Source organism: Antedon bifida, chromosome 7, assembly GCF_963402885.1.
Source record: "Antedon bifida chromosome 7, ecAntBifi1.1, whole genome shotgun sequence".
In the NCBI taxonomy this organism is placed as follows: Eukaryota; Metazoa; Echinodermata; class Crinoidea; order Comatulida; family Antedonidae; genus Antedon; species Antedon bifida.
The window spans coordinates 9,329,724-9,342,373 of NC_136232.1; the positions used below are offsets into that span (position 1 = coordinate 9,329,724).

Here is a 12,650-nt window from a genome sequence, read left to right on the forward strand (position 1 = left end):
AAGAAGAAGGAGAGCTAATGTTTACATAATGTTACATTAAAAAATTACAGATATTGAATATAAACAAGATGAATCAGTAAAGACCACACCCAAATCCGCCTTAAAGAAAAATACTCCTCCCTGTAGGCTACCGTATTTATCCGTTAACACGTAAAACTTATTCACTAATTAGTATATATTAGTTTCTCGAAAGTACACATTGAAAAGCGGCAAAACTTTATAAAAAACATGAACATTTTCTTTCATCATTTGTAAATGTTTACTGAGCGTTATGTGTTTTGCACATTTTGTATGCTCCGCATTTGCGCATCACAGGTCTACGATGAAAACATCTATCAAATAGGCCTAAATCAAACACAATTGATACCTGTGTTCCTTTTCTGGTCTTTCGTTATGAGCAATTAAAATTAATTGAATTTATCAAAATATTTGGATTTCACGAAAGACAATACAATTTTGATACTCAACACAAATTCAATATATTAAAACTAAAATTTAATATAATATTGCCAATATTTCTTAAATTCTGCACGATTGAATTTCTCACCGATAAACACAAAGATGGTATTGGCGTGTTTCGTCTGACGTGTATCATTGAAAGAAGAGTTGGCAGGTGGCCGTCTCTGGCTGCTACGAAATTCAACCTAAGAAGAAGGAAAAGAAGAACTGAGTCTAGTAAACTCTTGACCCGGGGACTAGATATTATAACCCCATGGGGACAGCTGTATCGGGTACTTATCCTCAGCTTTGATGTTTTGTCGTGTGTGGACAACGTCACATACGAAATGTTTGGTCGTCATTGTTAGATTAAATTATCGATATAGATGTGTTGTTCATGTGATTCATCAGCAATCAATGTGGGAGGTGGCATAGTAATTGTTGTGGTTTTAGACACAAAGGGTTAATATTAAATAACAAAATATGAACATTCTAGTAATTTTTTTCAATCTCATACAATGCGATCGATTTCATTCATGAATTATGAGACGCAAAATCAGCAAATATTCTAATGTGCTTGCTGTTTTCACAATTCGCATAGCCTTCAAATCGTGTTCAATTATTTTATTAAATTCTGACGCGTTTACTAAATAGTTTTTGCGTATAATGAATTAAACAAACGCTTACCGTGAGCCGAGTAAAAATCCACCATTTATCGTTCCAAACACTGACCAAGCCACGCCCACTGGGATCAAGAACGCCGCTGAACCTAAAACTTTATAACCAAACGTCTGAGAAAAGACAGAAAAAAGAGTTATTGTATTTTATGAATAATTGTTGAGTAGTTTTTACTATAAAAGAGCTACCGTAAACTACTTCGAGGCAACAACACTAAGTTTACGCGCGCGTACAAATACAGTGTCATTCTTATCAGTGTTTGTACGCCGCACCAGACAATATTACGCGTCTGTTCTTTCAAATTAATTTTCATATTTTTTATGAGTAGGCCTACTTTCACAGTGTTGCATAAGTTTAATACAATTTTTTTTTAAATAAAATAATATTTTTTCTTATGGTGGAGTAATAGACATTATGTTCAGCTGTAGCGTATTATATTTCCTCACTCATTATAGAGTAGTTTGTTTGTCATTATGTCATTATTATATTCAACTAATCTTCTTGTCGTTATTATATATTTGTATCCATTACTTAACTCTTAAAATGCAATACAAAGCACAGTGAATATAATTTATTCTAAAGAGTATTCGTGTTTAATCTATAATCTATTGTACACATTTACATAATACATAAACATCCCCCTCTCTCAACCAGGCGACATCGTCTTCAGTTGCTCATATCTTCCAGCTACCAGATATGAGTTAGGGGTGGGTGTAAAGTAAAGATGTTTTATGGAGTTTACACTGGTTTAAAGTGTTTAGTTATAATAAATAAAGTCGTTCTGAATGTTCCTAATTGCAGATGTAGGCTTAGTTAATCTAAAAAGGAAATCTTTAATTACAACTTACAACTGCAACTGCTTTTGAGAGAAGCACTTCTTGCGGTGTCATGACTGAGAAGTAGGCCACGTTCGTCATCACATACACCCCCGTTACAATAGGCAGAGAGATGATTATTGCCAGAGGAAGATTTCTGTAATCAAAGGGAAGTAAACTCACTGTGTCATCATTTTCGTCGTCGTTGTCATCGCCGTTGTCATCGTCGCCGTTGTCATTGTTGTCAACGTCGTTGTCATCGTCGTCGTTGTCATTGTTGTCGTCGTTGTCATCGTCGTCGTTGTCATTGTTGTCGTCGTTGTCATCGTCGTTCATTGTTGTCGTCGTCGTCGTTGTCATTGTTGTCATCGTCGTTGTCATTATTGTCATCGTCGTTGTCATTGTTGTCATCGTCGTTGTCATTGTTGTCGTCGCCTTTGTAATCATTCGTCTTCATCATCATCATCATCATCATCATATTTTATCATTAATCATATCGTCATAATACAGTAATCCCAATATTCAGTAGTAAAGTAATGATTTGTGTAGTATAAATATTATATAGACCAGGAGTACTCAGAATACATAACCCGATAAACGATACTTCCACAGATGTTTTAAAAGTTGATTGTAAAATACAAGTCGTTATTGCTTGTACATAAACACACGCATTCATCATGCCCTGTGGAGTTATATGCTACAGAACATGTCATGATATAAATTGCGCTCTTGGGGTACGAACCAACGCTAGCGTAATTAATGGTCTGACCACAATTCGAACGGTACGTAAAGTAGGTCTATAATAGTGTATGTTATTAGTGCCAACAAGGTAGGCAGACAATTTGACATACAAGCGCCAATTGGTGTGCTCATAAGGCGGGGACATTAAGGGCACGTTTGCATCGACTTAGGCCAGACGATTTATGGTTCTCAGTCCGCCTAGCGACAAAAACCACTCAGACGGGAGGCGTTAATACAAGTTATGTTTAATTACAGTTATTGTAAATGAGGAAGAATAATCACCGAATTGGACATTACTCACAATGATTGACGATTCTGATTTATTTATCTTGGGAACGCTTATTAAAAATATAAAGTGAAATATGAGTTGGTTTATTAAGTAGGACGTTTTTTTTTCATTCCATATTTACAAATTATTTATATTCGTAGATGATGAGTGAAAATATGTTTGAATATAAATATACAAGTAGGCGATTGTGACTGCTTTAAATAAAAATAGATGAACTTTGATAACGGCGTCCCATACTTTGTTTAAAATGGTTCACAGAGACTCGACTCTAAAGCAAACTTTTGATAGTGTAGACAGAGCTTTACATTTGAATTTTACTTTATTTTAGTTTTTTAGCCTGGTAACGGTAACGTTTTGAGTGATTGTTGTTCAATAATGGAATGTAACATTCTCTGAAAACAAATTGGGGATGTAGGCCTATGCGTTCCTGAGTACACGCTTATCACGATCAGATACACGTCAGCAGTCGACGCGGCGTACAAAAGGGGCGTATTTTTATATTCTTTTACACCGTGCTTCGTAACGTCATTCATGTTATAGCACCGTCTGCCAAATAAACGTACTGAACTGGTACGGGAAGAAGTCACAATGTTGTGTGGCGCTGCTTCTAAGGTTAATCTGTTTTGCTAATAGCTATGATTTGATTTCCGATTTCTTATCAGACGGTATAAGTAATGTATGACACATAGAACATCACGAAAAACATTAAAGAAACCACGTGCTAATGAAAGGCTATATTCTCAGTCATCACGCACCACAATAGACGACGCCTACGCGCATTGTTCGCGTGTGAACATGCCGGTGTTAATAAAAATCTGTGTATGTATGAGATCTAAATTTTAAAAAACGGCTAATATTAATTGTAATAATAAACTAATGAATACATTGAACAGATAGAGGTGGGAGGGAACAAAAGGCAGACGAATCTGGTAACATTCTATCGTACAGATTTACGTAGTATTTTTAGGCTCCATTTTTCAGTGGGTTAACTTTCCCCAGACGAACACTAACACCCAGCCCATAAACATTTTAAATTTTCTATTGACTACCGTAGGCCTACTTATTTCCTATCTCCATGGGTTACTATTCGATGGTATATAACTATTTCAAAATCTAATCTTTCTTATGATTATTCTTAAAATGGAAAACCGCAATTGCCTTCAAGCCGATTTGAGCTACCCAGTCTAAAACCGGTAAGAATAACAAACGGTTGATGAATTAATAATACGGTATAATAATATTATATTGTTTGATTATAGTAAACGATAGTGACGTAACTTTGACCAAAAGTTGATGCGTCCCGTGGATACACAAGTAGTAGGCCTACCATTTTTTTTTATCAACTTTTCCACGCGCTCGTCGATAATACGATCGCGTCGACAATACGCGTTGGTTTATAATACGCGCGCGTTGTGATAGGATTATAATAAAAACGGTTACGGTTACCACTACATAATGTTCAACTGCTTTATTTGCTTCATAGTAAGTTTTTGTTTGCTTTCTCAGTTTTATTTTCCTTGACGTACCGTACCGTATGTTTTGGTTTATTTGCTTTAAACTGATTTTGATCAAAAAGGCCGTGTGGGTTCTGAAAGGGTGGAATTGATGTAATGATCCGAAAAAACAGACCTTAATTCGTTATTTTCTGAAGACAAAAATAAATAAATGGGTCACTACGCAGCATCTCGAGGGTGCTGGGTTGTGGTACACTGAATTGTAAAAATCAATCAAAATGAAACCTCACAACTTTTATAGCCATAGGCCGAATGAGCGTAAGCCAAAATATAGGAAACCATGCGGCAGAAAACAACAATGGATACTTGTCATCCATCAAAGTAATAATATCGCATAAAAGAGAAGACAAAAATAGTTCATTATGAGCTTACGAACTTCCAGGCCCGATAGAAAGTAACATTTTTATTAACAGTAAAATTATTTTGAATGATTTCTGTGTTTATTGTCATCCTTTGTCATGCGTAATAATAACAGTTTCCCCAGCACGAGCCAGCAAAGCAATGTCCTATTTCTACAAATGCCTTTGGGACTTGTTCACGGTCATAGTGATATATCCAGATAAAAACCAAAACTAGACTAATTAGACACAGGGTTATTCAACCATTATTGCCATACCCAAATAATAGGGGCCTATATATACAAATGACGTAGAACAAACGGTTAATGCCCTCGAAATTCACTATAATAAATGTTATTGTTTAATTTCGTGATGAATGAATGTGTGATGAACCTCGTTTGTATTATTCATTTGTAGGCCTAAAGCTCTGTCTACACTATCAAATTGTTTGACCAAAAAAAGTGTGATGTGCCCAAATATGGTAGTTTCTTTTTCTATTTTCTGGAGTAAACACCACTTTTATTCACATTAATATCATCTTTCATGTCATCACCATAAAATCATATTATTTTCATTATTATCAAAAATGTTTGTTAACCAACTATGGAATTATGTGACATCATCGTGTCCAATATCAATTTTTGTTGTCAAATTAAAGTTTGATTGTGTAGACAGAGCTTAAAGTAAACCGATTTCAATTTGACTAAAATGATGTTATTGTTTTATTATAAAAAAACATATAGAGTAGATATAAGTACTATATAGTATTCAACTTATACGTTTCTCTTAAATGTATACCTGTGTACTATCGTTGAATTTAGATAGTTAGTGTATCTGGTAGGCCGTATCCAAACGTTAGGCCTATTATATTATAGATTATAGGAGTCATCCATGACTTATGCACACAATAATTGCATTCGTATTTAATACATTTAGTTCTCATTGTCACTCAAACACGACTTATCTTAAGCGACACGTGACGTGCGCAAAACTTGTGTAAAAATGTAAATGACGTTTTCAATCCCACAATTCTCTGAGCTGTAGAAGAGAATTTCTTGGAATTTCTCGTCCGTGTCCTGTTTTCGACAGAAAACAACTGTTATTTATTGGCCTGGAGTGAGTGCAAACGCCATATGGTTCATAAAATGAAATAAATCCGTCATCGAATACAAGATTGGTTTGATTGAAACAACTGACCATCCGTCGCTAGTGGTCAGTATTCGACGAAGAATCCGCCCGCGGGACTTTCCGAAACGTTTCAGCGTCTTCGTATTTCTTATGATTTACAAACAAAATCCAAAATCAATTAAGAATGTTATGGTTAAACTGGTAAGGAAATTAGTGGTTTTTACGCGAGGATTAGTTTTAAAATACAACGTGTTAACGATGGGGATTTGAGGGTCAACGTGCTTTTCAACAACTTGTTAGGTTATTGCTGTTTTCCCTATGGTCGCGTAAGTTTGATTAAAATTAAAGCGCTTGTTCCATAAATGTGTTGTTTTAAGAACTTATTAGGCCTAAAGTGGTATACTATAAATTCAAACAACGTATCATCAGGGCGCTCCAAAATATATAGACACACACTAGAGTTGTTTTAAAATGATCATGACGTAATTAGTTAAAGTAGGCCTACTCAGATGATGAGACGCTATCAGAGATTATACCAACGTAGCACTTTCAGTTTTTGGCAAAAAAGATTTCGTTCTTCTGTGCAAGGGGTAAAAAACTCACTGTTTAGATAGCATTTAGTATGGTTATCGCAAACTTAAACTTAAACTGATTATTCTGAATCTTCAACTCATAAATTAAATTAAATATAACTATTTCGATCCTTTTTTAAAGTAGAATGTCAAGTGGAGAGGCCTCTTATTAAAATGTCCTAGGTGGTCCTAGGTGATCACACGGTACATGCGAGAAAGAGGAAAGAGGAAGTGACGCACACACGCAAATATGCAAATATTTTTGCGCATGTGCGTACTGTAGTTTGTAAAGAAGGAAGGTCAACGCATTTATTTGTCTGGGTCCCCCGGGTGAACCTACTCACCTATGTGGGTCTTTCATCTCTTCAGTAAGAAAATTCAATGAGTTCCTGTCAAATATAAAGCAAATGCATTTTAGTTACAGGCTTAATGAATTAGAAATAGTGTAGTGTATTGAATATGAATACAAACACAAACGAGAAAATCGCGTCTGCTCATGAACATAAATGTATACCTATTGTGGCTCTATACAAACATCAAACAAAACATATTAAATGCATAATGCCTGTGTAATGAGTGTAATTTATATATCGATTTAAAATATCAATTCTCTGTAAAAGCTCGTTATATAACTCGTTTTATAAAGTCAAGAATCGTTCAAAATACAATTCATGTAAAGCTCTGTCTACACTATCAAATTAGTTTGACCAAAAAAGTGTGATGTGCCCATGGTAGTGATATGCTTAAATATGGTAGTGATATGATGTCATCATTACCATATATGGGCACATCACATTTTTTTGTCACATAAAGTTTGTAGACAGAGCTTAAGATGATAAATTGAATTTCAAAAGCCCAGTAAATGTACGTTTGGGTCCAGTGCTTTGATGTTCATGGAGTCTGTTGGCATTTGTCTTATTCGTTTCCGATGTATGTCCCCTTAGGCGTTGCATATCTCAAAATAAGGGTTATTTTTATATTAATCGTTTAAATCTAATATCCGGAAAATAAAGATATCAAAAAACTTGTAAAGCAGTTATTCACGCACCCTAAGTTTCGCGGTTTTCCTAATTAATAAACCAAACCTGAAAATGAAAGAATTTACAGTCTTTTGTCGGTGGGTAACGAGTTTAATAAACGTCACTAATATTGATAAAAATTGTTTAAAACACTGTCTACACTATCAAACTAGTTTGACAACAAAAATGATGTGCCCAAATATGGTAGTGATATGCCCAAATATGGTAGTGATATGACATTATCATGGCCATATATGGGCACATCACATTTGTTGTCACATAAAGTTTTATAGTGTAGACACCAGAGCTTAACACTGCGAAGTAGCTTTGCGTTACAACGTTGTTATTGGTCAGATGTTTTGCCCTACTCTGACGTAATCGTACTGTATACTCTCAGAACACTTTTATTTTCTAACCCACATAGGATTCGAACCACGACCCACGTATTGTTAAGCAAGTAAATTACCCACAAAGCTTAGTATCATATTATAAACGCTTTACGAACTAATTCAAATATATATATAAAATATTTATTAGAAAAGAATTACTCAACAAATGATGATCCTCTTTAAACCACTTGGATTATTCACTTATGAAACAGGCGGATCATGTCTTTAGAAACTATAATAAATACATAGATTTATATATTGTTGGCACCACGTCAAAGATTTTTTATAATATGCCTGAGGGGAAGATTAAAACATTTGACAGTTTTTGATAACTTTCGTTATTACTGTACCATATAAACTGAATCGCAACAATGAGGCATATGTGGTCTATCTAGGTTTTCTATCTCTATGATAGAAATATGTTGGAGTTTGAACAGATAGGATTAATTAAATAACCGCAACGTATACAGCACACTGCACTGAAATATATTATTCAGTGTTGTAAACACAGAACCACTTACAAATTTCTCCACAGAACGAAATAGAACTTAACTCTATTAAGCTCCGTCTACACTATCGAACTTTATGTAACAAACAAGATGTGCCCATATATGGACACGATGATGTCATATCACTACCATATTTGGGCATATCACTACCATATTTGGGCACACCACTACCATATTTGGGCACACATTTTTTGTCAAACTATAGTTTGATAGTGTAGACAAAGCCAAACTACGGATTCGGTCAATATAGATGTTTCGCAAATAATTACCCTATACTATTGATTTTCAGCCTTAAAAAGTTTTTTTTTTATTTTTGGTAAAAATATATATGTTTTGGCAAGTTGTTTATCATTTAAAAAAAAATTGTGTATGACTTTTTGAATCTCTTTTTGGCTGCCTCAACAAGTGGCGCTGCTGAGAGCACGTTTATGAACCAGTGCCCGCCGCGGGGAGTTTAGTCATTACCGTACTCCATAAGTTTCGTTATATTTATTTTTAGGGCCTAAATTTTGCCAAAAACGTACAAACTGAAAGATTTAGTTTCAACCACTGTCACAGATTTCTTTGATTGTAATAATTTACTTAAATAACAAATATGTAGATCATAATTAGGTTGTTTTTATTTGTCTGTTAATGTCCAACTTTTATCACCTGTTTGGTCTTTTCTTGCCTTTGTTTTTTTTTCAGAAATTTGAATAAATAAATCCCTTTAAATGATTTCATTTAAGCTTGGTTCCCACTAGGATGCAACCCAAGGACGTAAGCGCAACGCCAATTGACCAATCAGCGATGGATTATTCGAACTGTCGCTTGTCATTGGTCAACTCACTTGCGTTGCGTGTATGTCGTTGCGTTGCTTACTAGTGGGACCCAAGCTTTGTCAATACTGATGCACAATCTGTGCTACCAATCATAGGCACATACCCTCAAACAACCCCGCACATACATACCATCCCTCTCATAATTGTCTGATGAGACTGTGGTAGGCCTAAAAGCTAATTTGAATAAAATAATAATCATAGTGATACAGTTACAACAAGTTAGTAGCCGTGTCTATGGAATCTCAAGCGGTGGTAGTTGCCTATTTCGTTCAAAAAAGTTAAGTTCAATTTTATGTTTGTTTGGGTGAGATTTTGTTCCAATATCAATTACAAGACCACTGCGTGTATCCAAAAAAACGATACCATAGTTTCGTCAAAATTAGGTTATTACATTGTGAGAAATGTCTGTCTCCATGAATAGACGACGACCTATTAGGAGGACCCCCGCGGGGCCCCGGTGTATATGAGGATGCGTGCAAGAGTGTTGCGTGTTATTCAAAACTCATGTCAACCTCACCATGTTCCCTGAAGTGTGGGGCTTAGGTGAGGAAATTCACAAAGAACCCTCTTAAACTTTATACACCATCATGCGAATTAGAGCGACACACAAGTGACAAATTGACCACCTTCGACTCTAACCTGACGGGTTGTGTACAACAAATCTAACTGCCATACGTTTTTTCAAAGACGTAGGCCTATTTGACAAATTTTGACAAATAAATAGTTAACTGACTGAATGGATATACGGGCTACTTTAAATAGAAATTATAATAACTATCTAAATTAAATTAAAATAAATAAAAAAGCTCAAAGTTACGTTTTGAACAGACATATTTAATAGTATATGATTTATTTAAACAGACCCATGGGCCAACAAAACGAGACCCATAAGCAACGGGCCTGGATTGACCGCTGTTAAACTGAGTATTTTAGGCCCAAAAGTCTGTAAAAGATCACTAAATTAAGCCCAAGACTATTACGCTACCGGTAACGTCTGGAAATTAACTAGAAAACTGGTAGACTGCGCGCTACTCTTTGCCAAAAAAAGTTGAAACATTTTTTTAGATATAGACTGGCTTACCCGGATCAATACAAAACGTAAAATATGTCTGAATGTTATTATTTATAGTTTTACAGGTCAGAGGTCGTTCAAAGAAAAATGTAAACAACTAGATTATAATCGCCGTAAAACATGGATTTAAAATCATAATTGTTTACATGTTTGATGAGCCGGTGAGACTGTTTATTGGGTGAAGATTAAGGTGGCTACTTCATTAGTAAAACGTGGGCAACAAACGAGGCCCTGGGGTTGGTTTACGTTGTCGCTGTGCAAAAAGCAACACAGCGCTAGGGCTAGTTAACACTATGGCCCCCTTGTGTAGAACATCGAAATGATTTCCGGAAGATGTCAGAGTTACAGTACACAGATCAAATACATCTTCGTTTGAGACTCAGACACACCTGGGTCTAATTGCCTTTTAGACGGGATGAAAATATTTTATTTCCGACTTCAATAATATTCTTAATTCTCAAGAGAGAAGTTATAATGAAGACAATGTTTACGGCGTTATGTTTAGCATGCCTGAATAAACACACAGTGAAAAGATAAGAACACTAATCAATTACTGCGTCATTTTTATTAACCCGTCTTTGAACCAACCGACAAAAGGTAAACCGGTGATCTGTGTGAAGTGTACTTTTCATTTGCCCTTTCGGCGTTCCATAGAGTTCATTCCTGGCAATCACAGTGTGCTTAGTGTAGATAATAAATAGATAACAAAAGTTTTACGCACCAACCAATCACCGGATGTTTACAGTTATACATTACGCATCTTTGACTTACTACGCAATTATTTATAATAGACCTATCTTTGATTTTTAAATTTAATTAATATACTTAATTTTGATTTAAGTTTGGCTATAATTAAATAATAAAAAGTTTGCTGAACTTGTATTTCGATACTTAGATCAATTACTTTTTATCAATCGTTTTTGTTTAATTTGTTGTTTTAATATAAATTATATATAACATTGTAATTTTTGTTATTGTTGGTGATTAAAAAGAGATGTTCCATTAGGAGGGGGAGATGAGATGCATTTACTCTGCATTTAAGTTGAAATGAATTATAAAAAGTTCAAAAAAATTCAATCTTACCAGCCACCATAAGCAAAAAATCCTGCATAAAATGCAATAGTGATGCTTCCTCCTCCGTTGCCATTGGGAGTGGTGTCGAATGCATTCTCAAACTGGTCTGTGTATCCTATAATTACAATACAAAGGGATACATAAAAATATGCTTAAGTAGTCGTTTTTCTTTTTGGTTATCTGGATGTTTTTTAAAATACCGTAGCGAAAGAAGCAAAAAAAACTATATTAGGCATCTTATAGGCCTAATTGGCGATTTTTCGCTGTTGGAAGTAGTTGAAATACAATAAAATATAATGTCATATTGTAATTCAATCTTTCAACATAATATAAATTATAGAATTGTTAGGCCTAATTAGAGAAATTTCCAGAGTTTTAGAGTCTATAGTTGAAAAATTCCTTGATGACGTTATTTTCAATTGGTGTGGTCTTACATTAGAGGTCTTAAAGGGGGGTTCCGGGTTTAAAATGAATAGTAAAAAATGTAAAATATATTTGTTTGTCTCTTGAACGGTAAAAGTTTCAATTTATATAAGCGCCCAGTGAAGCAGAACGAAGGCTGTGAAATGAGGCCAGATTACAAGTGCAGCTACGGCGATATGACACTGTGTTACAGAATAGGAAATTCGTGAAATGGTCAATCTTCCGACGACTCGTTATCATTAACCATATCAATTACTTTTGTAAAATTATACTTATCTGATGTAGTTTTAGTCGGTCTTCCTATTTATGAAGTCAATTTTCTATGAAAATTTATCAAAACAGTGAAAACTTAGATATGTTTGCACTTTACGTTTGCCGATTTTCGCACTGACTTAGGGAAAGCCTTCAAAATCAATGAAGCGTAACGTATACATTCCTGCTGAGCGAGGAGAGCGAGACGACGATACACGTGCTCTCTCTGCCCATGCCTGGCATCGTCACGTGATAAGCAGATACAGTATACAATACCAAACTGGTCGGGTCGAGTTTACCCCGTCTATAATCACAACATGAACGATGTACAGTATTTGATTGAAGGTCGACTCGACCTACCGGAATGGTATAGATAATATAGCTCGAATAATGGAGTTGGAATATTTGTAAACATAAGTATTGCTAATTTTAACAAGTGTAGCCTATAGTAAAAGGCCTGGTAGTATCAATTCGCATAGGGTCCACTACACTAGCTAGCTCAATTTTTAACTGGGCCGGATCGGCGGCGCTAGTTCCGTTTCGCACCTGTCATTTATTTCGACTCAAAATGTGTTAAA

The 12,650-nt window shown here is 35.1% G+C and overlaps 2 protein-coding genes across 3 annotated transcripts in view; one reads left to right on the forward strand and one right to left on the reverse strand.

Moving 5' to 3' along the window:
* Positions 1-12,650, reverse strand: part of LOC144847970 (Y+L amino acid transporter 2-like) — a 63,513-nt gene that overhangs the window by 37,747 nt on the left and 13,116 nt on the right. For both annotated transcript variants that reach the window (XR_013613814.1, XM_078704601.1), the window contains exons 3-7: positions 11,407-11,512; positions 6,858-6,902; positions 1,965-2,088; positions 1,126-1,229; positions 548-644 (exon numbers count right to left, since the gene is read on the reverse strand). Coding sequence is in view for 1 of the 2 variants with exons in the window: in XM_078704601.1 (XP_078560727.1) it covers positions 548-644; positions 1,126-1,229; positions 1,965-2,088; positions 6,858-6,902; positions 11,407-11,512 (476 nt within the window). In the remaining variant the exon portion in view is untranslated. The remainder of the gene's footprint in view (positions 1-547; positions 645-1,125; positions 1,230-1,964; positions 2,089-6,857; positions 6,903-11,406; positions 11,513-12,650) is intronic.
* LOC144847954 (dynein axonemal intermediate chain 7 homolog) overlaps positions 1-12,650 on the forward strand; it is a 90,869-nt gene that overhangs the window by 2,298 nt on the left and 75,921 nt on the right. The gene's annotated exons all lie outside the window — the stretch shown is intronic.